The 24,385-nt window shown below is 42.2% G+C and overlaps 5 protein-coding genes across 8 annotated transcripts; 1 reads left to right on the top strand and 4 right to left on the bottom strand.

Moving 5' to 3' along the window:
- Positions 1-2,726: 2,726 nt before the first annotated feature.
- LOC115743990 (nuclear transcription factor Y subunit C-3-like) lies at positions 2,727-5,225 on the bottom strand. Of its 2 annotated transcripts, none has more exons than XM_030679050.2 (3): positions 4,976-5,224; positions 3,252-4,055; positions 2,727-2,959 (listed from the first exon to the last, which is right to left on the bottom strand). In XM_030679050.2, the coding sequence occupies exon 2, from the start codon at positions 4,037-4,039 to the stop codon at positions 3,278-3,280; it is 762 nt and encodes a 253-aa protein (XP_030534910.1). In that variant the 5' UTR covers positions 4,040-4,055; positions 4,976-5,224; the 3' UTR covers positions 2,727-2,959; positions 3,252-3,277. The 2 variants fall into 2 exon arrangements, with proteins under 2 accessions (XP_030534910.1, XP_048127856.1); XM_048271899.1 differs by lacking the exon at positions 2,727-2,959 and adding an exon at positions 2,981-3,165 and having other exon boundaries at positions 4,976-5,225.
- Positions 5,226-6,427: 1,202 nt separating this feature from the next.
- LOC115743993 (signal peptidase complex subunit 3B) lies at positions 6,428-9,362 on the bottom strand. The gene is made up of 6 exons (XM_030679056.2): positions 9,117-9,362; positions 8,251-8,298; positions 7,634-7,696; positions 7,265-7,318; positions 6,930-7,016; positions 6,428-6,799 (listed from the first exon to the last, which is right to left on the bottom strand). The coding sequence occupies exons 1-6, from the start codon at positions 9,240-9,242 to the stop codon at positions 6,674-6,676; spliced, it is 504 nt and encodes a 167-aa protein (XP_030534916.1). The 5' UTR covers positions 9,243-9,362; the 3' UTR covers positions 6,428-6,673.
- A 1,494-nt stretch (positions 9,363-10,856) lies between these two features.
- LOC115743994 (heavy metal-associated isoprenylated plant protein 32-like) lies at positions 10,857-12,844 on the bottom strand. Its single transcript, XM_048271888.1, has 3 exons — positions 12,421-12,844; positions 12,194-12,269; positions 10,857-12,092 (listed from the first exon to the last, which is right to left on the bottom strand). Exons 1-3 carry the CDS (start codon positions 12,451-12,453, stop codon positions 10,915-10,917), a joined length of 1,287 nt encoding a protein of 428 aa, XP_048127845.1. The 5' UTR covers positions 12,454-12,844; the 3' UTR covers positions 10,857-10,914.
- A 2,434-nt stretch (positions 12,845-15,278) lies between these two features.
- Positions 15,279-19,117, bottom strand: LOC115743987 (probable E3 ubiquitin-protein ligase LUL4). The gene is made up of 4 exons (XM_048278236.1): positions 18,462-19,117; positions 16,601-17,108; positions 15,529-15,631; positions 15,279-15,434 (listed from the first exon to the last, which is right to left on the bottom strand). Exons 1-4 carry the CDS (start codon positions 19,115-19,117, stop codon positions 15,424-15,426), a joined length of 1,278 nt encoding a protein of 425 aa, XP_048134193.1. The 3' UTR covers positions 15,279-15,423.
- A 1,066-nt stretch (positions 19,118-20,183) lies between these two features.
- LOC115743992 (UDP-N-acetylglucosamine transferase subunit ALG13 homolog) lies at positions 20,184-24,103 on the top strand. Of its 3 annotated transcripts, none has more exons than XM_048271913.1 (4): positions 20,184-20,398; positions 20,800-21,149; positions 21,870-21,979; positions 23,613-24,103. In XM_048271913.1, exons 2-4 carry the CDS (start codon positions 20,971-20,973, stop codon positions 23,867-23,869), a joined length of 546 nt encoding a protein of 181 aa, XP_048127870.1. In that variant the 5' UTR covers positions 20,184-20,398; positions 20,800-20,970; the 3' UTR covers positions 23,870-24,103. The 3 variants fall into 3 exon arrangements, with proteins under 3 accessions (XP_048127870.1, XP_030534914.1, XP_048127873.1); XM_030679054.2 differs by having other exon boundaries at positions 20,188-20,337; XM_048271916.1 differs by having other exon boundaries at positions 20,188-20,337; positions 20,800-21,150; positions 21,880-21,979.
- Positions 24,104-24,385: the final 282 nt, after the last annotated feature.

The following is a 24,385-nucleotide window of genomic DNA, read 5'->3' as shown; positions in this document are numbered from 1 at the left end:
AATCGACATAAAAAAAAAGTTTAGGACTAAATTGGCACAATTACAATAGGTTGATGACTTTTATGGTAATTTTTCCCAAGTTACGCAATCCAAAAAAAATCGAAATAGGAATACTTTTGATGTTTTATCATCTTAACTGGGTTATCTTTATGCCTTCCTCGGAGGAATTAGAGAAAGGAATTCGCAAACTTAACCAACATAATGGCATGAACGGGATTTAGACATAGAAATAAGGGCGAGGAAAATAAATCAGACATCCAAAGTTGCCTTCCAAATAATAATACGACACTCAAGTTGAATAACTCTCTTCTTCGTGAAAATGAGAACAATGTCTTTTGCTTGTGTAACCCATTGAAGAAGAACACAGGTTATGGGAACAACATGATTGAGAAGGGTAACAGAGATCTTCTCTAGCAAGCAATATACCAAAAAACAGAGAAGAGAAAAGAAGACAGGACAAGCTGATCTTGATTGAGTTGAGACATTGCTCTTCTCTGTTTTGCCGAGATGCGTGAATTGTCAATTGTTGGTATCTGCTTTCTTGATAAGGATAAGAATAACAGGAGCATTGGACACAGAGCACCCAATCTGTTCACTCCACTGCCCCTATCAACACCTTTTCTTATGCTTGAGAGGATGTTGCGAACAAAGCGGTAAAGAAAGTTCCGCCTGTGGAGCCTCTTCTGACCGTTATGGTCACTACTTTAGTGTTGTGACCTTGCAGTCAGGCTTGAACATCTCAAGAGTGATGCCAAAGTTCGAGTATCAACTGAGTCTTGGAATTGGATTTCTTCCCTCAGATCGAACATGAGAAGGAGCGCAGTGATGTTGTGGCAAGCAGCAGAACCGAAGTTAGGAGGAGCAGAACTGCAGCGGCGGGACAGGCGAGCTTCGGGCTCGCAGGCATTATGGAGGCATATCCAGCTCTTCTGAATCTGGCAACTCACAGGCCCCAAGTTCACCCATCTCATGGCTGCGGTTTGAGCCTTTGGAACTTCGGTTTTGTGGCCGCCATAAAGATCACTTCATTTCCTCTCTGTTACCATTCTTGGATTCAGTTGATCTTCGAACTTGGCCTTGTGCTTTTGAGTGCAGCAGCATTGATTGTGACCTTCAAGCCGACGGCAAGGTCACGCTCAAAAGAGTGACCACAACCTCAGAAGACGCTTCACAGGCTTAGGGTGGCGTTTGAGATGAGAACTTATGTCTGCCCGGAGACTTCTCCATCTCGTTTCAGCTGCCAGGCTCCACCAAAATCGAACTCTTTTTGGCTGATGTTGGCACAAGTGTAATTTCTTAGGGAGAACCGGAGAAGTGAAGAAGCAGATGAATAGCTGATGGATGTCAATGTGGCTGACGAGGATTTGCTATATATGTTAGTCCCAGGTTTTTGCCAGATCTTACTCGGTTGTTATGCGTTAAGAAGCTTTTAATTTCTTGGTTTCCCCCTTGCTCTACAATGCAATCGAAAAGTAATGAAAAACTTCCATTTTGAGCTCATTCGACCTGCTGATTTCGCTTGGATATGGTCATTATTGTGCAAGAGTCGGGATATCGGCCATCTGACCATTTGGCCTGCAAGTTTTGCATCGGTGTCGGTTAATGGTGCTTAAGAAACGGGCATTTTCCCTTCCGCGCAATGTAGCCATCTGATCTGTTTGGTTTTTACTAGTCGCCACAATAGATGCGCAGAAGATATCGGCAAGATATATCGTTCTTTCTTATGGTGTTACTTCTTTGTATTAGGATTATCGAGTTGCCGGATTAATGATGTTGAAGCACTAACGAATTCTCTAAGACTTACTTTCAAGTTGCTGCAGCATTTAGGCGGTGAACTTTTTTGCGGATGGCAGGGTAGAAATCAGAGGAATGACCGCAACAGGCGACGAGATGAATCACAGGTCTAAGGAGGTGTTTGAGCGGAGAATTGAAAACCTTTTTCGGACCAAGCGCTTCTTACTCTCTTTTTGAGCTGCCCGGACCTATCGATCACACAGTTCATCGGCGACTGGACCTATCGATCACACAGTTCATCGGCGACTTCGGCGCTTGATGGGATTTTCCAGGGGTTCCTAAAGAAGCAGATCGACAATCAGTAAATCTGGCAACTGAGGCTTCATAGGAGTTCTGACTTCATAAAGCGAAATTGTTAGAGTGCCTCCGGGCAGTTGCTAAGGTTCTTCAATTATGCTTTGTTAAGATAAAACTTTCCTTAACAGTTTTTCCATCTCTTAACACAAGTCTTTGTCCATTCTATGAGCTATATTTGCCCTTTAAACGGGAAGCCAGACGAAGAGTGTAAGATGTTTGGACCGTCGGCCTTCGTTTCAAATGGCTTTCATCTACAATATCAACACTTCCAGGTCCTAGATTAGTCCGAGGGTGTTATCTGGCTTTTCTGGTCTCTCGTCCTGATCTTACCTAGATTTGGCTCAAATCACAGTGATAAGACAGAAGGGCTGGAATCAACCTTTATAGTTTCAGTATGTGCTTAGGGCACATAGGATTGGCACATACTATCCACAAATATGTCCTGTATTCTGGAATTCGATGCCCATCGAACAATCGAACAATCTCCAAACAAATCTATCCATGAATTTGACTGTGTCATGCCGAAGCACTACGAGCAACTGCATTTTAAGGGTAAACGAGGAGACGGATTAAGTCAATTCGAGGAGGTGTAGAACTTAGTGCAGAATGAATTCATGATCCTTTTGAACAAATCAGATACCAAAATGACCACTGTTTTGTATCTTCAGGTAACTAAAACAGGGAAAATTGAGAATGAAACATAGGCTAAATCAAGATCAGCAATGAAACATAGGCTAAATCAAGGTCAGCTACTGATGTCAATCATATTATGCGTAATCTTCACTCTTCTCCAGTCAAAATCATGTTATCAAATCAGAAGGCCAGTCATTCCATTCTTCGGATACCAAATGTCCTAAATGCGGAGAATCTGTCAAAGAAGATACCAAATTAGTTTGATCTAGAATGAGTAATCATGGATTCTGATATCCGAAAGCACAATATATTAGCACATGCCAATGACAATGCTAATCACTTCATTGATGACCCCATACAATTTAACTTTCGGATGCATGTGCAAGCACATGGTCACATGCATATGAGACCATAAGCGGGTCATTCCCAAAGAAGTCACAGCTAGAATTCAATTCAAGCCCACATAATGTTATATCAATTCCATAACTATATTAATTAAGTTAAGCAGAATTCGTAAATAAACTTACATTTTCTCCTCTACTCCATATCATAGCTACTGATGATCTGAGGGAGATTGCTGTTGCTCTGAGGTCTCCGGGCACATTTGTTGAGCCATGTACGGGTACATGGCGGGATCAACCACACCCTTACCAACAAACATCCCCGGAGGCCCGGCCTGACACACCTGCTGTGACGGAACATAGCAATACGGTAGCCCATCCATGGGACCGCTGGCAGGCAGCCCTCCTCCTGGAACTGCCCCAAGCACTTCCTCCTTCAGCTCCTCCCTAGGAACAATATCCACCAAAAAGTCAAAGACATCGGTCCGGGTGATTGCCGCTGCGATATCGTTCTTCTGGAGCGTCCGCCTCTTGTTCTCCTCAGTGTGGTTCCAGGAGCGCAGTGTCAGTTCCAGGATGAACATCTCACAGGCCCTAGCAAACACGATCGGCGCCTCGGCCGAGATCATCCTCACATCCTCATCAGCCTTCATGATCTTCTTGATCCTGGCCAACGGGAGGCTGTGGTTCTTGAAGTCAGTGACCCTGTCGATTTCTTGATACTGGTTTGCCCAGAAAGACTGGAGCTGTTGCTGCAGTTGCTGCTGCTGCTGCTGGTGAATTTGCTGATAGGCCAGTTGGTTATGTGCTAGCTGGGATCCCGGTGGCTGAGGCTGACTAGTCGGCTGAATGGGCGCGTAACTCGAAGGGCCCATCATCTGGCCTGGCTGATAAGACATCGTGCCATATGGCAATTGAGCTGAGCCAGGAACAACCCCAATTGGTGGAGGTTGACCGTGTCCTTGCTGATCCATCTTGATTCAAGCACAACTAAGCGCAAAAAAGAGAATAAGGATCAGCTGCCAACACAAATAAGAATGAACACTGTTTCGATCACGGTGAATGCGAGTTCCACATATGGAGGAGCGCGTATCGCAGTTTTGATAAATGAAGCAAAAAGGAAACTAAAGGAATTCCACTTTAGCACCTTTATGGACTGTGAAACTGGGAGCAGAACGGAGAATAATAGCACTCGGTTTCGCTCCAGATTACACATAGTAAAGCTCTCGGATCAGACATTCTAACAAAGCACAGAATGATCACGTAATCGTGCTATCAATTATCCGAGCCCTCCACAAGGCTAATGGAGAGCATATTGCCCCATTAGCATTCTAGATTCAGGAAACTTTTCAAGGAAAAAAGAAAAATGAACCAGATTTGTGAATACTCCAATTCTTTAGAGTTGATGCCTTCTGGTGAATACCTGGGAGGAAGGCAAAATCCACGGAAGGATTCGTCTGGTTCCAACTCGAAAGGGAGAAGAACGATTTTGTCTCGTACCCGGAAAATTCCAGCTATCCATATAACTAATAACGCTATCAACAAGAAAGCACCAAACATCGATGAATAAAATCCCATCAACTGCACCATCAGAATTAGCTTGAACCAGAAATTTCAACATTGAAAAAGAAACCAAGGTACACCATTACAGCACAAACTAATGTGACCAGTCTCTATCACTGGTCCATCAGATCCGAAATGTTTGGATCATGACAAACACCGAGCCAAATTGGAGCCAAGAAAGTCACCAACCAAGCATCATCGTCCGAACACTCAATCCATGAATCAAACACAAGATTTCATGCGTTTAACTGATGAATCTTTTCTTTTCTTTTCTTTTTGCTTTCTTGTTTTGCGTTTGCATGGACGTTTGTGAAAAATTCAGGAAGAGAGACGAAGAGGGTGTGTACCTTCTTTACGTGCAAACTCGAGGCTGTCGAAAAGGAGCAAGCCGCACGAAAAAAGAAAGAAAAAGGCAAATACGTCAGAGAAGCTTTTGGATCTGATATGATGTTCTTCTCCTCCTTCTGCGTGCGAAGGAAAAAGTGCGTAAAACGAAGGCTTTTTTGACGAGGGGTGATTTGTGCCGTACACAGGGGCAAGATCTGATCTTTGGACTTTTGGTGTTTCTTATGTTGGTAATGATTGATGTCTGGTTTTGTTGCGACATGTGCCTAAGAACTCAACTGAACGTAAAAAAAGAAAAAAGCACAAAAAAAAATTGAGAAGTAAAAAAAAAAAATGTTCTTTTGTCTTTCTGTTTTGTCACTTTCAACATTTTGTCTTCGTTTTTTTGTTATGGCGTGTTTGCCCCCGGATGGATCCATATTTTACTGTCAATGTCACATGGACATGTTGACTGTTCATGAGGGTCGCTCGCTGGTGCTCAATCTTTCCTCTTGAGACGAAACTGATGATGTTATAGCAGTGAATTTTGCACCACTGGCTGAGAAAATGTGCTTCTGATATAACTAATTAGAATGTTTGAAATTTTCTAAACAATTTATACCACGAAATCGGGTTGGAAAAAAAAAAAACCGAAGTGCAAGCGAAAAGAGAAGAAACCGTATGTCCATTCAAATTTAAACGATATGAACTAAGCAAGTATATGACATAACTTTGTTAATGGTCAGTTTATTTCGACGGTACTGAAGACAAGGTATAGGAAATATTGTTTAAACTTTTGAAAAATAGTGTCTGATCATATTTGCCATTATTTAAATCTAGAGTTAATACTGATAACGAAAGGCAAAATCTTGTCCTCTTCCGTGGAGAAAAATCAATCTAGAATGATTACGTATGTGTTTGGTTAAGGCAAAATAATTCCATTTCTCAAGCATACTCTACAGGATATTCTGATGTAGCTAAAAGACTATCAATTCAGTGAATGAGATTTCACATTGAGAGTGACATGACAGTTGGTCTTTGGTCAAAGACTTGACGGTTATGTGCCTACATGCAACTGAAAAGAGGACAGTGTGCTGATGGACAGTAGGATTTTACTTACATCAAGCATCATCCACAGCCGAAGAGGTTGTCTTTGGAATCTTTTTGCAACCAGATGACGATGGATCCAGCTCATTTCCTTGGCTATAACCGTTCCGACAGTTTACCAACATGTATCGCTCACCGTACCAAACGGAGGAAGTTATTAAATCCGTGGTCACTAAATGTTAGTAACTCACAGCTACAAAACTTTGCATGACCCAGAAAGAGGCAGCTTTTGCAGGATGCTTCAGCTACCAAATATTTTTCAAACACCAGTTGAACCTAAAGGTACCGCTGGTATGGTTGTATGAGCATCGACTTGAGTGAGCATTACATGCTTCCACTGATCTAAAAACCTACAACTGCCCACACAATTCCAGTAATCGAGTTCTCAGCTGTTCCAAACATATAAATATTTCACAATCACGTGACCACAGGCCATGCGCATGCTACTGAGCGCAAAGGCAAAATGGAAAAGAAGAAGGCCTATCCTTTTAGATGTGTATTCTAATTCGGGAAATCAGCTCTCTAAGTTTCTGATTCTAACTTTGTCCAACACGTTCTATCCATATGAATGCTCTAAGGCACAGCAACAACGCAACACAAGTCTCTCTCGTGTCTCATCTATATTCCTCTGGAAAGCGGTACCCCGACGTGACTAGTTTGTCTGCAAACATCTTTCCAGTCTTCGGCATCACATGCCAGTGCAATGTCAAGTTGAATTCTTTGCCACGAAGATTACCTCCCTATAAGAAATAAATTACAGTTAGGCTTGTGGATGGCCCAAAAGAAAGTGTAAAGAACCACCAATTCAGTGTAAAGAACACTCAATTCAGAAAAACTTGTTAGAAACTATTATCAGAAAGACTGGATTACCTGATCAATTAGACGGTACTTATTGGATGTCTGGATCCAGAACTTTGCATGCTCTTTGGCAGGGATAATGCCATCCCACACAGATACCTGTTCAGAGATGTTTCCACAGAAAAATAAGAGCATATTCACAGTCTTTGATGGCTAAGCTCATGCAATCCAGTGCCACAAGCATTGGAAATTACGCAACTTATGTGCCAAGAAATGGCAATTTATGCTAATTTTATCACCATCAACATCAGTGAATGTGAGTGCTTTCACATTATCATGAAGGAAAAATGACGTTGATCAGAAAATATCAACAAAAATCTTTCTTCTAAATGTCATCTTAAGTTTACCTGATTCAATGAATTCGTTGGGGTTTCATATTCTGCTGCTACAAAGACGAAAACCTGCAGGCAGTTCAAGGGACTATTTAATAACACTTTTCTTCCTTTTGGAATCAATTGATGATGCAGAATATAGCTCAATGGCTTCAATCCAATAAAGAAATAGGTTGCGGTAGCACAATTCTTCATTTCAAATTCTCTATCTTTACAGACTAAGTGAAATCTCTTTTCTTGACTTATCTGAAAATAGCAAGGAGAGTTCCATTACAGAAGAAATTAAAAATTAATGTAATTCCCTACTTGCATAGGTGCTTTAAATTCACACAACCACTAAAGGCCACAACTTTCAAGAACTACATGGTATGTGCTATTTCTAACCTGCTTGGTGTTCCATGTAAACAAGGACTGCAAGTCTGCCGTTATATTTAAGGTCAAGCTGACCTGCATACAACAAAAAAAAGAGAGTCCATTCAACTAATGAATAATTCAATTCATTCAGAGAAAAAGAAGATTTGTGTGGACCACGACATCAATCTCACAAGTCCATGCAACATAGTGAATACAAAGGCAAAAGATCTGAATGGCCAGCAATGGATGAGGTATGACAACAGCGTGGGAAGATCGACCAAATGAGTGGGTAAGACTGATATAACACAGAGGAATTTATCTATTTCTAAGTATAAGGCATATCTGTCAGAGAATTTATCGTTCCAGTGAAAGTTTGCAGTACTCTCGACTCCAATTCCACCAGAAATGAAAACATGACAAGCACCCAAAAGACGGTCAGATAAAACAAATCCAGTTATGCCCATAAGTAAACGCACAGATTTCCAACCGATCAAAAAGCCCCGTCTGCTTTTGACAAAAAAAAAAAGCCCCATCTGCTAGACTATTCAAATGATCATACCAATGAATCTACTGATTGTGGCACACCCCAGGTAACTTTCGCAGGAATGAATGTTGCAGATAGCAAAAAACAAGAAAAAGAAGCATACCTCATCATTCCCATCAGGATGTCTCTGAAACCAATTAATATTCAAAATCTGCATGGATTGCCAACACCATTGATCAAATAAAATGAACAAAAAGATCAATTAACCCAACATGCCAATCAACCATCCTACTTATCGACAGTCAATCACGAAAACATAAGGGAAGAAACCTGCATCTCAAAATTACCTAATGGAAGTATGAAAAAGTTCTATTTGCACTGCCCACATAGATTTATATATACAGATATAGGCAAGAAAAATGGCAAAAAAAAATCTACGCTATTGAAAAGTTTCACATGAAATACAACAAAGAAATAATTTATGAGCAATTCGATAAGTGAAGCGATATCAGGGCAATGAACTCACGGTGTTACAAAGGAACCTCCTCATTCTTAGACTGTCAGTATAAACTAAACAGATAAGATCAACCTTCACGGGCTTGTCTTTCAGAAGGAAAAAAAAAGAAAGAAAAGTCCTGAAAAGCTACACAGAAATTAAATAACCACAGCAAAATCAAAGCTCACGGGTATCTGGGAATCCTTTAGATTTTCTATCAAATTGTATGCCATGTTCACGTCAAGGTGCTCCATGTAAAGGTCACACACTTGCAGGTTTTACGCTGAATCAATTGAGGATAATATCACAGAGCACATCCTCGCGAAGAGAGGAATGGGCCAGACATAAAAGAAGCACGCTCAGCCTCCGTTCAACGCCACTACACACAACGCCCGCTGAGCACCTAAGACTCAAACTCGACATCCATCGAACGGATCAAAGGCGGCGAGCTTTCAGATCCGAGAAACGCAATCGAAAGAAGCAACAACGCGGCGTGGAGACAACCAAAACGAGCGAGCGGGCGAGTTACCGACCTGAATTTCGGCGGAGGGAGAAGGAGAGTTGAGGTTGTCGGAGAGAGAGGCCATGGCGCAGATCAGCGCGAGGATGGTTAGGGCAAACGTGAGCAGAGCGTTCGCTCTGTAGCCAAAGGAGTGCATTTCTTCTCTCTCTTTCGCTGCTTCGGCTTCGCCAATCCCTTCGCGCTCTCGCTCGCTCGCTCTCTCTCTCTCTCTCTCTCTCTCTGTCGCTCTACAGTAGAGAGAGAGTGAGCGTGCCGGAGTGGGAGTTTTCGGTGGCCCGGCGGTGGTCGTGACTCGTGACGCTCTAGACCTTCGCTGATTGGACACAGGGAGTGAACTGGGGGCCACCAGGTGGGCATAAATGCTGACGTAGCTTTTCTTTTCGACCCAGGCCCAAATCCCGCTCGGGCCGAACGCAGGCCCAAAATCGCAAGCCCCGAATACTTCTCGGGACCGATTATCACCGATTTAAAAAAAAAAGAAAAAGTCCTAAAACTTATTATCAAAGTGCAAATGAATCCTAAAAATTTTAGAAAGTGTAATTAAATCATAAAAATTATCAAATTTATATTATCGAGTCCTTCCGTTAACTCCATTCAATTAGGTTAACGAAAAATATTTGAGTGACATTTTTTATTACTTGCTTTCTCATACGTAACGTTGACGTGGCTTAAAAAAAAAAAAAAGATAAATCCAAAACAATGCATTTTGACAAAGCTGTGCCAAACGCGCTGCCTTTTTTTAAAGGTGGCCTCATACTCACAAGTGCAATAAGCTTGGGTTTTTGATAATTTTCACCATCATTACCTTCTCTGTCTCCACCGAATTCTCCCAAACGGTCTAAACATCAAAGAGTCAAGGCAAAGTCGAGGGCTATGTGACCTACGGCCTTAAGGAGTGGTGCAGCCGAGGGTGTGCGACCTCAAGCAGCCCAAGCGAGGCAATGCCAAGGGTTGCTCGACCTTGGTGACCCCGACTTGAGGTCGCAGCATAGGCTATTCGATGATGAGGGTCATATGACCTTGGTGACCTAGACTTGCGCAAACCCAAACCCTTGGTGATCTAGACTAGTGATTATTGACTCAAATGTGCAAATCTAGACCCTTTGCGACCTTCGGCCACCATCATGGACCGTCAGTGAGCCAAACTCGAGTGTCGGCTAGGCATGAGACCGGCAATGAAAGGTGGAATGTATGGTTCACAGCTAAGGAGAAGATGAACAATGATTTTGAAGGCAAAACTAATTAATATGAAAATATAAATGAGGTCAAATTGGTAGAAAAAAGATTCGTTAACCCTAAAAACAGCACTCTAGAGAACAACAAATGCCAGAACTTGGTGGGACTTTCATTGGGTTAATGGACTTTGGAAATGCTAACTTTGGCTCGAAGGCCTTCGAGAATGTTGTACCAAACACCTTAAACTTTTTTCCCTAAAGCTTTTGAAGGCCCAAAGAAAAGCACCGTCTTTGTTAAAGTTGGCCTCATATTTACTTCCTCAGACCTCTAAATTATCCATCATTACGCATGAATTACAACCCCAAAATGTTCAATTCATGTCTATGTTCATCATTAATTTGCTAGGCTCAGTCTTCATGTCAATGCCAGCTTTCAATAGGAACGCCAATTGTTCAAAAGGATAGCAAACTTGGGAAATGGTACATCCCAAACCTTCCCAACTTTGAATTTAAAAGGAGGCCGCCAATCTAATTACAACACTAATAGCTCAGGACACAGGAAATCTCGCTTCATGTTTTTGCAAAATGTTGTTGGGTGGGGGGCAAAACTCAAAGAGAGCTGCTTCCCTGGCTTTACATGATGCTGCAACTCTCAGTGTTCTCATCACTGAACATGTGCGTGTAAGGATCAGAAAATCCTCTTGGTGTTGCTGTGGTCATGGGCATGGGATGATGATGGTGGTAGCTCATCATGGGATGTGGCCTCCCGCCATACATCATGGGCATGGGCCTCAGCATCTCGTTCCCATGGGCTCTTTGCTGGTTCATCATCATCATCATGGCCATGTGTTGTTGTTGGTTATATGCATTTCCTGGGCCTGCCATTGGCCCATATCCACCACAATTCACTGCCATAGGTGCAGTTAGTCCTTCAACCGCTGGAAAGTTCCCCATCTGGCCCTGGTGGCCCATTGGGTAGTTCCCAATCTGCCGCACCGGAACCCCGAACCCGGCCCCGCCGCCGCCGCCTCCCCTGCGGCCGGCTCCACCTCGGCCTTTGCCGGGACTGGTGAAATCGATGTCGAAGCCAGGATCCATCTCCTTGGTTCCATTCCTCCAATCACTCTTGCCTCCACCACCACCATTGCCATAGTTTCTGTTGATAGCTCCGTTCTTTGGCCCACTTTGCTTTGGATTTCCCCCGTTGAAGCTGTTTTTGCCATTTTTGCCTCCATACTTATCGTTCTTCCCACCTTTGCCATATTTGCCCTCGTTCTTCTTGGCTTGGCCTTTTCCCAACATGGGTATGCGAAAGATGCCACCTCTCTTGGCTTTCTTCATTCCCTTAGTACCTGTTTGCCCGTGAGCACCGCCACCCCCCTTGGCGGACGGCTTGCGTGGTGTTCGTGGCCCGAGATCGAGCTCAAAATCGTCGAAACTGTCATCGCTCGCATAGTCTTCGTCGTCCACGTCGTCCACGTCGAGATCGAACGTGACTGATTTCTTACCTCTGGGAACAATCTGCATCATATCGTTGGACCCTTTTGGCTGGACATGCCCAAATCCAATGCCACCACCACCCTTTTGGAAATTCTTGTCTCTCTCACCACCATTACCCTTGGGGAACTCGATTTGCATGTTATTGAACTGACGGTTGAGGTGGTTCTGGTTATGGAAGCTCTTTTCCTGAGCTCTCCATAGCTCTGCATGCTTCCCTGACTTCGCGAGCTTCTTGATGACTGTCCTGGGGTCGACATAGCCCATCACGGCCACCTTCCCGAGCTCCGCGTCAATGGAAACATTCTGCACCCCTACATGAAGACATTGCGTGAGGAACAGAGAACTAGCGACACCGATTATACCCAAATCTGATTAAACAGAGAATCAGTGCAAAGAGAAGGGGAAGAAGTACCACTTATTTTCTGCACCAGCTTCTTCACTTTCTTCCTACAGCCATCACAGTGTATGTTCACTTTCAAGACACAAGTCTGCAAAATCCAAGCCCAGACATGGTAAGATAAAACCATAACACACTTGCCAAGCAGTTTATTTACATCAGAGAGTTTGCGCCGTTCCTTGAAAATCTGAACCGAACCGAACCCTTGACACCCCTATAGATCAGGACTAAGAAAACACTACCTGGAGCCTTGGCGGGCCTTGCTGTTTCAACATTCTAGCTTGGCCACGAAGAAAACCCGATCAGGTGCAGAGAACAGAGAGGCCTCTTTCAAGCTGCAGAGGCACTTTGACCAGCAGTAAATAGGTGCTGTGACTCGCTAGCTCTCTTTCTACGTACTGTGCTGCTTGGGCAGAGACGAATATCATGAGACGGAAAGAATGAATCGTCAAGTATGCGTTTTTATAACTCAAGAGAGGAATGTGAATTGCGATTTGCACCTTTGCTTTTCTCTGCCTTTTCCTTTTGGCTCCTCTACCCTGGTTTTTCCCTCTGCTTTTTGCTGCCATGTTACCGTTGATCCATCTAAAAAGACTCGAATCAAGAAGGAGAAAAATTGGAGAGATATTACGAGGTACTTTCGTCCGGGAAAGAAGTGTAAACGGGAGGATGTGAGAGAGAGAGAGAGAGGCATGACAACTCCTGATTCAAAAATCAACTTCTGCTTAGAAATTGTTTTTTTTTATTTCTACTCGGAAGAAAGAAGTTGATTTTTCTACTTCTGCTTCGAAAGTTGCTTTGAAATTGATTTGGTAACAGTTAAAAATTTCTACTTTTAAAATATTATTAACACAAAATCTTATACGAAAAATTATTGTCGATGGCCAAAAAATTTTCACTTTATTTTTTATTTTTTTAAAAAATAATTTTTATCATTAAAAAGTAAATAATACTTTTTAATATTAAAAAAATATTATTTATTTTTTACTCCGGCAGTTGAAGACGGCAACTTGACGATTGTAGAGGACAGTGGCGGATTGTCGATTGGCGACGATGGGTGGCAAGCGGTGGTGGGCCGCGGCAACCGACGGTGGCGACGCATTGGTGGGTGACGATGGGTAGTGCTTGGAGGTGGGAAGGGTGGCAGGTGGCAATCAACGGTGGTCGGCTTTGGACGGCGGCGACCGGCGGAGGTCGGCGATAGGAGGCGATAGGCAGTAGCTCATTGAGATCATCGGAGGTGCAAATCGAGAGGCGACGGTGGAGGTGGAGGCGTGGTTGAAAGTGAGAAAGCTTATGGGCCTGGTTGAAAAGAGGGTGAGGGGTAATAAAAAGAGGGGGAAACGAAAAATATTTTTTGTGTTAAGAAGCAATTTTTTAATTTCTCAAATTAAGGGAAAAACAACTTGAGAAGTAGACATTTCTATCCGAAGTAAAAAAATTTATCAAACGAATTTCTACTTCAGAAGTTGCATTATCAAATAGATTTCTTCAAAAGTATTTTTGAAGCAGAAATCCACTTTCAGAAGTGTTATTATACGCATCCAAAGCCGCCACCACCACCACCACCACCATATGGGTGTTTATGGGGGAGAGAGTGAGAGTGAATGGGGGAGAGATTTCTGAAAATTTTGAACTGTGATCTTAGTAGACACGTGTCATTCAGTGAATAGATGTAGGTAAAAATGACGTGGCACCGGATACCCAATATTTTGTCCCACAAGAGGCTCGAGCTTAACCCCGAAGAAAGCAAATATGTCCCCAGTCCAACATATACGTTTTGGTCGGAAAACTGCTTTTCTTTCTCTTTGGCAGTCCAACCTTTGACCGTTTCGCCCCCACCAAAAAAAAAAAGAAAAACTTCGACCGACTTTTTTTGTGTGTCCTCACGCCCCGTAAGCATACAGATATCTTGCATGCATTTTGTTAGACCAAAAGAGAGAAAAATAGCATGTATTCGCACCCTTCATCCTTATTAATACCAATGTGAAGTTACGGTGGATTAATGGAGACAAAAGTTGGAAATGATTTTGCCCTTGTGTTTTCATTAAAACTCTAATTTAACCTACAAAGGGGTCATCGCATTCGCACATCCGAAAGCGACTATAAAGAATTCGAAAGAAATCAATCAAGCGAAGAATATACACAGCCAACTCGTGCAAACAAAGAAGCTTCTCCGAGTTGAGTTGATGCTGCAAGTCTGAAGATAGATAGGTCGTCCCTGGGGCATTCCACTTTCATGCAGAACAGCATGCCCAATTCTCCCACTCGTTCATCCAAGTAACAGTGTAGCACAAGGTGTATGCATGTGATCCCTTCATCCAAAATTCGTCATTGTCCAACATTCCGTGAAGTTCCAAGATTAGTCGTGGAAGGTCCTAGAAATTTCTCGACGTGCAAAATGAATTTGACACGCCCGGGACAGTATAGTTAACTCCGCATTAATCTCACACGAACCCATGATTCTTATTGTTGCTGCCTTGCATATGTACATGAAGATTGCCTTGAATTCATCAACCAGCCAGAAGAAACAACGAAAACCCAGATTTCGTTCAATCGATCTCGATGTCTGGGATGCGTCAGGTGCACAAGTGACAGCCCGGAGACACCCTTTGAATTTCGGGGCAGATCCCGATAAAGAGGTACAATGTGGCGCAGGAGAAAGTGAATTGAATGTACATGGGACAGTGCTTTTAACCTGTAAAGCAAAGATCAAAGAAGATACAATTTGTATTGAAATCCTCACTTTTGTCTCCGCTTCCACGACACTCAAATCTTTGACCCAACCTTTTGAACATTTGAAGCTTCCTCTTTTCTCCTTTATGTAAAGCTTATGTTGCAGTTTATTCCTTCTCCTGACATATAATCTGTTCATATTGAAGGGACCCCTCTGGACAAAGGAAAACACGACCAAAGACCCTTATACAAAACTACGGAGAGAGAGAGAGAGAGAGTGCTGAAGCTCAAATTTATAAGACTACTCAGGGCAAAAGAGCAGAAATAAGTTATTCCCTTCTCTTTGATGGGTGAGGGATGAACGTACAAGATCTCACGCCTATTTATAAAATGGAGATAACTTTAGCCTGAAAGGCATGTAATACCCCCAAAAGATGAAAGAATCGTTTGTATGAACAACCGCTTCCACAAGCAACGGAAGCTGCTTGCTAGCATTATGATACAAGAAAGCTATATGAACACCACCGGTAACAAGTCATGTGGCTTCTTCGGAAAGAAAAGAACCTTGCTCATGACGGTGCTGGAAGACAAAGGTAGACAGTTTGTTGTTATGCAATGTCAGTAAATTTCACACCAATTAATCACAATAATCCATACGGTCATTCAATCGGTACCTTTATCTACTTTTATTTCAAGGAGTTCCTGAATCGGCTGGCGACATATTGGACATTTGTTGAATTGGAGCCTCAACTCTTTCGCACACTCACTGCACATACACTGCAAAAAGCAAGGAAACTTTGGTAAATGCCACTATCAAACCCTAGGAATAGAAACCAAGTAGACTGCCAGAATAAAAAGTCAAATCAAACAAGGCCGATTGACAGAATTCTTGCAAGAGAGAAATTGAGTTTATGTTAATTCCTGGATTCACTACAAGTGTCTATCAAGAGACATCACGTAACTGTGGCCATTTGTACACTCCAAGCTAGACTAAGATTCTAAATAAATTGATCCATCTGACAAGGATGCCAAACTCCCCACAGTAAGAGAACAGCAATCATCTCAATTTAGGTCACTTGATTTCCACCTGCGGAACTGTTTCTTTGATTCTAAAATATTAATGATATAAGAATGACAATTCTGTCAAGATAAAAAAACATGCACAAGTCTAGGCAGAATGTTTAAGAACCAAATGGCATGGCCAACTAAATACTGCTGCCAGAAGTCAAATCTATTAACAAGAACAATCTCGAAGAACCAGAGATGAGGACATCAGGTACATACAATAGCAACCAAGAAAGTTTTACAGCAAACAGTAGCAATCGGTACAGCAAACACTAGTAATCAGGAAGGTAAACGGTTTGGCAGCCATGGGACATACTGGACCTAGGAGAGAGGTTCAACGTGAAGAAAAAATTCTTGCTGCATGGAGCAAGTCCTTTTGCAAAGTTGGGATCACTATGGAAATTTTTTTTTGGCAGTCAAAAACAGCAGAAATAGGAAGCCCCTCTTTTGGAACCAACAGATTGACCATTCATCCACCTAATAGTTCAAGTACCATTTTCTCATGCCACAAGATGGAAACCTTTTATATGACATCTTGACCTAAGTTCACTGCAAGTCCAACTATTTTTATTAAAAATATTTCCACAATTATTAGCACCGCTGTTTTTGGGAACTTGGAAGAGGGGGAAGGGGTTCATTGTATGTATGCTAAACTTCAAAACTAAAGTTCAAAACTCTCACCATATGTCTGCAAGGCAAAACAGCTGTATCCTTTGGCTCAGTCATGCAAATGACACATTCTTTTCCTGGATCAGTGTCCTCAAAGGCAGTGTCTTCTGCATTGCTAATTCCATATATCTCACGAAGCTCATAACGAACTCCCTCAACCCACAAGATTTGCTTAACGACTCTCACTCGAAAATTGCCCTCATCAATTTTCTCTAGGACTGCAAGAGTAATCTGAGCCTGGGAAGATGATGCAGGCGAAGACTGATTGGGCTGCTCATCCACGGGAGATGGTACATTTGTTTCAGCACAAATAACAAGAGGGAAAACATCTTCATTTTGGGAGGGCTTCGAAAGCTCGTCCACATCAAAGAAACCAAGGTCAATGCCACTTCCGGAAGGTTGACAGAACTTCTGGCCCACTCCCTTCTGAAATGGAATTTTTTTGGGTGCATGCATCTCAGGATATATAGGACTAAAAGTGCAGTTGTCCCCTTCCTTAGCAAAGTAAAGTATGGTAATACTGCCCAAGGGGAGAAACTAAGCGGTTAGATAAGTATGGACAAGTCATTCTCAGGTAAAGATACAGATTACCATCAGTTTGCAGTTATAAGGACAATCCACCAAAAAATTGACAATAGACAATGCAACAAACAGACTAAGCCTGATGCTAAGTAATTAAGCACTAGTTTCAAATCCTTAACCATTCGTTATATATCATTGTTGTATCTGACATCCAAAGAATCATAGGCAAAACAGTTGATAAATCCTTTACAACTCGACCATAGATTCTAAGATTTTACACCTGATCTTTAGGAAAAACACAAACTGGCACAGTAAGCTCTGACCAACGATATAATGAAATTAAGGAATTGTTCCCCAGATTATGCTCTTTGAAAACCACAAAATCCATTATGCATTTTGGATTACCAGCAAATTAATCATTTACTACTAGAAAAACACAAAAGACAATACAAGAATCAAAATTCTAATAGGACACACTATGGAGAATTCCACTATAGATTTCTCGCGGTACATTCTCCAAAAGTGCTGCACAAATATGTGTAACTATATGAAGTCTCCAAATGAGGTTGGAAAGTTGATGCTCTCCATAAGAATCACTATGAGGTATTATGAGCATAATGGCCTGTTACTAACTAATAACCTCAGGGCAACCACATTTCTGACCAATCTATTCACAAAATAACTCTACCACAATTCCTGCCAGGAGCAAGTATGTTATCTGACTGAATAAAACTGCAAGGAAGAATCGATTGCCAAGAAAGAACTGCAAGACAAATGAGGAATGCATAAGCTCCGGTCAAATGTCAAAACTGAAAGTGAACAACCATCCAAGGAAAAACAAAAACCAAAATATGCATGTCGAAAGTGGCATATGAGCATCAACCTCCAAAATCCATTTCTCAATATCCATCTGAAAGTGAGATTTTATAGATGCGACGATCCCGTAATAGCACCATGGAGTTTCATATACATATTGTAAGCAGCCGGGATATGGATTATCAACTAAAACATCGTCTAATTAGCTCGGTAGTTAACATTTGCTATGCAATATGTGAAACTCAATCACCTTCGCGAAAACAAAAATTGTCTCTGATTTATTCGACATTCCATAAGAAAAACTCTGCCCGATCCATACTCACTGGTTGCCCAATATCTCCTATCAGATATAAAATTTTCTCCAACGGGTGAGTGATGATTCTAATTCCACAACTATTTGGACTTGAACGAGATAACAATTTATGGGAGATCTATCAGTACTAACTATCGGGGTACTACACCATTCGAACGAATCGCTAATGAGAAGATAAATACCGATCTTCCCGGGATTTGGTAAAAGAAGTCAATCACATACCTGCCATCCACAAGCGCATCGAAAGTGAACGAAACCAGGTGTGAATCCGAGCTCTGCTCGTCGAGCAAGAGCTTGATCGTGTCCTTGTGCACGTTAACGTCGTTCTTGACCTTCTTCGCCGTCTTGTGGTCAACGTACGGCGGTGGCGCCGCCGCGGCAACGGGTCGCACCGGGCCGCCGGAGGCCCACGCGCCGTTGCCGTAGTAACCGAGGAACTGCGAGTAGTGAGGATGGAGCTGAGCCTGAGGGTAGCAATTGACCGGGACAGGCGCGTAAGTGCGGGAGCTCGAGGGCGGGTGTGGAACGTAAGGGCCGAACTGGAGCGGGATCGGAGGCCGCGGAGCCGGCACGTACGGCGGAGGGTGCGGAGGCGCAGGGTAAGGGTTGTAGCAGTAGGCCTGAGGAGGAGGAGGAGCAGGTGGAGCGGGAGGAGGAAGCGGCGGTGGTAGCGGCGACGGCGATGAAGATGGCAGAGGTCGCGGCGGCGGCTGCTGCTGCTGGTGCTGCGGCGGCCGCGGCGATGAAGATGGCAGAGGTCGTGGCGGCGGCTGCTGCTGCTGGTGCTGCGGCGGCCGCGGCGGCTGTGGCTGTGGCTGTGGCGGCGGTAATTGAGAGCTCTGGTGGTGCCTGGTGAATTTGCTCCACGAGAGACCCATTGCTGGGTAGCCAGAGAGAGATTAATCTGTGCGTTGGTGAACTAAACTGGGTCGATCGATCGGTTGAAGAGGAGGAGGAGAAGGTTGACGCCGTGACGGCGATGTTCGGGGATGAGCGCGAATCAAACGGCGAAGTCAAAAATGAATGACGGCGTCCGGTGCACGCGGGTTCTACCGATTTGTCAATTTTCGCCCTATGCCTGTCTGATATTCGTGCAAGGCCCTCGTATTTTTGCGTACACGTCTTGTATCCATCGCCTTAAAGAATAACAACGTCTACGTGAAACGATGGTTATTCCTATTTTCATCCAAAATTATCCGAACGTTCGAGTAATGTTCGATCAAATATTGTCGGATTATTTTATGTGTGAATCAATCTATTTGAAAGTCATTGATAGCCGAAACAAGAAAAAAATAAAAAACCAAAAGACGTTCAAAGTCATAAAAACTTGCAATTTCGATGTATATTGAGTCCGTCGACAGAAAAACTCGACCAAAAAACTACGAATTCAAGACTTGAATGAACGAAATCGACATATTTTAAAACTTGCTCCATACTTATCCTCCTTTCTTTTCGCCATTTAATACTCTAGGACAATGAAGTTTTGCCCCATTATTATTAGAAAAGAAAAGAATCAAAAAAGTTTTGTACAAAAACAAAATAACACAACCTAATCGAGCTTGGCCAAACTTGTCAGATGTCGGGACCCTTATCATTAAATTACTTTTACTTTTACATAAAACAAACTACAGTGCATTTGCGATTTTCAGTACAATTCATATTTGTCGAGCTTATTCTTTTAGAGTAAAATGTTCTGTTTCATTGTAAAACATGCATCGTATTATACTGAGGTAAAAATACACCGCTTCTATTTTTATGTTTTGTATTTTTCCACGTCAATTACCGATGTAAACATCTCAAGAATCATATATATATATATATATATATGTGTGTATATATATATATATATCCAAAATTTGATTATTTTATTTCTTAGTTTAATGCATATACCGATTCGTATTTCGAATCGTATAAATTTCCATCCCGCAATAGGCGGTGTTTTCAGTTTGCACGAGCAGCCTTTTTGATCCCATCTTCTGAGTTTCGCCTCTCTCTCGCTCGCTCGCTCGCTCGCGCGCGCGCCGGTGCAACACGAAGCTCACTCTCCTCCCCGGCCGTCGAGATTCATCTCTGCAATTCCAGCGTTGGGCAGAAGCCAGTAACACCTCTCTTTCTCTCTGCGCCTCCCCGATCAGCGGCTGACTTTTGCGGGGTCAAAGGTTAGCTATTTGCGAAATCCTCGAGGGTTTTCTTTGTTGCTAATCTGTAGATCTTTATAGAGCGGAAATGAAGAAAATGATCCTAAATTGGTTTGCCTATTAAACTCCGAACTTAGTTTAATTCATTTCCTCTTCCAGAAAGAGAAAAAAAAAACAAAATTTTGAGCAAAAAAAAAAAAGATAATTTTTCGATATGAATTCGTCTGGGTTCCCGAGTCAGTTACTCAGTGACGTAGGGCTGGAACTGGGATGACGCTGTTGGTGAATTAATCGCACTTGAGACAGTGAGATGTGAATTATGCCATGAGCTAGAGCTATTGCAGTCCCTTAAAGATTGTTAGAGAGGCAGTTTTTAGACAGTATTCTTGGTCTGACAATTATACATTTTTAACCGCTGCAAGTGTCTGAGGAAAGGAATGATACGCAGGACTTGCAGGGTATTTACTTGCGGTTTCGAGAAAGACTTGGTTGCTCTTTTACTGGTGACTGTGTCTCATCCGTGTTGCCGTTGACACCTTTGAAGGTTGGATTTTCAATGCTGTGTTAGAGCAGAATCGCAGTATTGATTGCAAATGGGAGAGACAGAGGATGGTGTAAGGCCCCAAAGGACCGTTTTCGTGACTGTTGGCACTACTTGTTTTGATGCTCTCGTGAGAGCAGTAGGTACTCGGGACTTTCAGCAAGAACTGTCTGCTCGAGGCTATACCCACCTTGTTATTCAAATGGGTCGCGGTACCTACACCCCCAAAAAGGTACATCTCCTTTAGTATCTCTGACAAATTTGATTGCTGATTTTGATGATTACATTTTGTTACAGTGCAACTGATTAGTTGGTTATCTCTGACAAATTTGACTGCTGATTTGATGATTACATCTTGTTACAGTGCAACTGATTAGTTGGTTTTTCATGTATTTTTTATGTGGATTCCGGATGGTTCTTTTTAGCAGAAAATAATTTTGAGGTCTGTGTCTTTGTTCTGGTATGGGATATTTTACTTGAGCTTGGATTCTTGTTTAAGCAATCAGAATAATAAGATTGGGGAATTGATCTGTATAAAATGATAATTTGCTAATTTTTCAAGTAATCTAACAGGACTTTTAGAACTTTACTTGGTTGCTATTGATCAAGATTCTTTAGTGAAAACATAGGTCAAGCAAGCAATGTGCTCATCTTCAAGTCGAATAGAACATTAATGTGGATGAGGTTCTCCATTGCCGATCCTAAAGTAGCTTTTCTATTATAATTTGACTGAGCACCTTTTTCAGGATAAGTAATGTTTTTTTCTCCCTTTTTTAGAGGGGTTGCAGGAGCGATCTTAAGTTTTGTGGAGAATTTACTTCATTTCTGATGGCTATTGGTTGTAGTTTTATGCGACTGTTCCCCTTTGTGCCTTCCTGAGTGTATAAAACTTTGAAGCATGTTTTTTCTTTTTTAATGTATCGTGCACTTTGCATTATTCATTTGAAATTCGCTGAAACAGTCTGATGGAGAAGATGGTTCTCTAGTCGTGGACTACTTCACTTTCTCATCAAGCATAGCGGATTATTTAAGATCAGCATCTCTCGTGATCAGTCATGCAGGTTTGATGATCTCTTTTGCTTATCATGACTCTCCCCATATTTTTCATCATTCCTTGTGGTAGGGGTGCTTGAAATCATGTTCTGCTGTCTGAAAGCCACTTTTATTTCATTTTTCCAACTGATTGTTAATGTTATTCACGTTGAGGCCTAATGACTAATGAGCGTAGGAAGATCTTATTATAGTTTCCCTGTTTCTGTGCATAGCACTTGTTCTATTCTGGGTTATGCCAACTGTGCGCAGTTATTAATATTTTGATATTTAATAGAAACCCAAATTGTTAAGGATTGAAAAATACAGTTTTCTGTGGATCAACATTATCTGCTGGAGATTAGTTGAACGTACAAGTCCAATGGCCTGTTGCAGGTGCCACCATACTTTTTATGAGTTTGGAAAAGGTGAAAGCTTGCATTTAACAGTCAGTTGATTGGACGTGGTGCTTCATATAAATTGCCCTATGCTCTGTCTTCACGGCACAGATTTTTTCCCGCCCCATTGCCTAGGGTATCCATATAACATATTCGGTTGCTTCTGTGCCAACTTTGGTACCTTTCACCTTTCCTTTTGCGCTTGGTAAGAATGCATCTCTTGGTATGTATATGCTTTACCCAGAGGCGCTGGTTTGAGGCCAGTTCATGACAAAGGATTTATAGGCCATGCTTCTCTCGTTGACATGACGTGCCTCCTACTTTCTCATTCTGACAGTAGCATGTACTGATTTAGCTTGATAAGTCTAAAAAGACAAAAAAACACCTGGAGGAATTGTCTGCAATCAGTGACAATGCTACATTCCTTGCTAAGTTGGATGCCAAACTTCAGCACTTTATACTTCTCAGGGTTCGGCATCATAACATAAGGCGTGCAGGTTGGGGGTCTTGTGCTGTTCTGTGTTACCTTTTCTCTGTCAGAAGCATTGAAATTCAATTTTTTTTTGGCTATTGCTTGATTCTTAACTGAGGTAAAGAATGCATCTCTTGGTATGTATATGCTTTACCCAGAGGCGCTGGTTTGAGGCCAGTTCATGACAAAGGATTTATAGGCCATGCTTCTCTCGTTGACATGACGTGCCTCCTACTTTCTCATTCTGACAGTAGCATGTACTGATTTAGCTTGATAAGTCTAAAAAGACAAAAAAACACCTGGAGGAATCGTCTGCAATCAGTGACAATGCTACATTCCTTGCTAAGTTGGATGCAAAACTTCAGCACTTTATACTTCTCAGGGTTTGGCATCATAACATAAGGCGTGCAGGTTGGGGGTCTTGTGCTGTTTTGTATTACCTTTTCTCTGTCATAAGCATTGAAATTCAATTTTTTTTTGGCTATTGCTTGATTCTTAACTGAGGTAAAGAATGATAGAAGAATTAAGAACGATAGGCAAATAAACAGGGAGTGTATTTCAATTTTTTTTTCTATTTTCATTACATTGTCGGTGCTCATTCTGCATATCCATATATATATATGACCATAAACTATCTCTGTTTTTATCCCTTTGTTATCCTTTTCTGTTTCTTCCTCCCTTTGGTTTGTTAGTGGGACAAGTTGGCTGTTGTTGCTATTTGTAAGGTGCCCAGGGGTTGGGGGTGTTACACACATGCAGAAGCACGAGAGTTGAAATTTGTTTCTCATGCTGCAGGGTCAGGGAGTATTTTTGAGACACTTAGACTTGGTAAACCTTTGATCGTGGTGGTGAATGAAGATTTAATGGACAATCATCAAAGTGAGTTAGCAGAGGAACTAGCCGAGAGGAAGCATTTGTATTGTGCTCGTCCTCAAACTCTTTATAAAACTATAGCAGATATGGATTTGGAGTCTCTCCTTCCTTATGTTCCCGGGGATGCCACCCCTGTCGCTAAGATTATAAACAGGTTTTTGGGATTTCTGGACGATTGACGAAATTACTAAGTTTGCTGAGCATTGGCTGAGTATTCTTTCTTGGATTTTTTAGAGAGGCAACGCAATGGTTTTTGTGAATAATATCAATTATTCTACAGGGTGATATCATTCCTCCTTGTGTCATCTTTACCTCTAAGATTAATGGGGCAAGAGTAGGGTGGGTCAGACATGTAGAGAAGGACAAAATCCAATGATATTCACAGTGAATACAGAATCATTCCTTTCATGTTCTGAAATGCTGTATATTTTGTCTCCATGTTTACTTTTCTTGTTGCTTGCGTGGGCTCTTGGGTATTGTTTAGAACTCGAATCTACTGCTTGTGTGAAACAGCCACTTGCGAACCACCGTCCTTCTTGAGTCACATATATGCTTGCTGTTAGGTTTTCATTTTACTGCAACTTTGACATTTACATCATTATTGCTATTATTTGGCTCGACCAGTGGCTGGTTTGACGCACTTTTTTGTTTTCCTTCTGGCGCATAGCCTTGCTTTCCGCTAGATGCAGATGAGC

The sequence above is a fragment of the Rhodamnia argentea genome, chromosome 1, assembly GCF_020921035.1.
Source record: "Rhodamnia argentea isolate NSW1041297 chromosome 1, ASM2092103v1, whole genome shotgun sequence".
Classification (NCBI taxonomy): Eukaryota; Viridiplantae; Streptophyta; class Magnoliopsida; order Myrtales; family Myrtaceae; genus Rhodamnia; species Rhodamnia argentea.
This window is presented reverse-complemented; position numbering and strand designations above follow the sequence as displayed.

Excerpts from the sequence above, each read along its gene's own strand:
- LOC115743990 (XM_048271899.1), bottom strand. The coding sequence starts at position 4,039 with ATGGATCAGCAAGGACACGGTCAACCTCCACCAATTGGGGTTGTTCCT.
- LOC115743993 (XM_030679056.2), bottom strand. The coding sequence starts at position 9,242 with ATGCACTCCTTTGGCTACAGAGCGAACGCTCTGCTCACGTTTGCCCTA. Across the intron at positions 8,299-9,116 it reads CTCCCTCCGCCGAAATTCAG|ATTTTGAATATTAATTGGTT; the intron begins GTCGGTAACTCG and ends CAATCCATGCAG. Across the intron at positions 7,319-7,633 it reads TTACATGGAACACCAAGCAG|GTTTTCGTCTTTGTAGCAGC; the intron begins GTTAGAAATAGC and ends AACTGCCTGCAG.
- LOC115743994 (XM_048271888.1), bottom strand. The coding sequence starts at position 12,453 with ATGTTGAAACAGCAAGGCCCGCCAAGGCTCCAG. Across the intron at positions 12,270-12,420 it reads AAGGCCCGCCAAGGCTCCAG|ACTTGTGTCTTGAAAGTGAA; the intron begins GTAGTGTTTTCT and ends TGGATTTTGCAG. Across the intron at positions 12,093-12,193 it reads GCTGGTGCAGAAAATAAGTG|GGGTGCAGAATGTTTCCATT; the intron begins GTACTTCTTCCC and ends GTCTTCATGTAG.
- LOC115743987 (XM_048278236.1), bottom strand. The coding sequence starts at position 19,117 with ATGGGTCTCTCGTGGAGCAAATTCACCAGGCACCACCAGAGCTCTCAA. Across the intron at positions 17,109-18,461 it reads GATGCGCTTGTGGATGGCAG|TATTACCATACTTTACTTTG; the intron begins GTATGTGATTGA and ends CCCCTTGGGCAG. Across the intron at positions 15,632-16,600 it reads TTTTGCCTTGCAGACATATG|TGTATGTGCAGTGAGTGTGC; the intron begins GTGAGAGTTTTG and ends TGCTTTTTGCAG.
- LOC115743992 (XM_048271913.1), top strand. The coding sequence starts at position 20,971 with ATGGGAGAGACAGAGGATGGTGTAAGGCCCCAAAGGACCGTTTTCGTG. Across the intron at positions 21,150-21,869 it reads GGTACCTACACCCCCAAAAA|GCTGAAACAGTCTGATGGAG; the intron begins GGTACATCTCCT and ends CATTTGAAATTC. Across the intron at positions 21,980-23,612 it reads TCTCGTGATCAGTCATGCAG|GGTCAGGGAGTATTTTTGAG; the intron begins GTTTGATGATCT and ends CTCATGCTGCAG.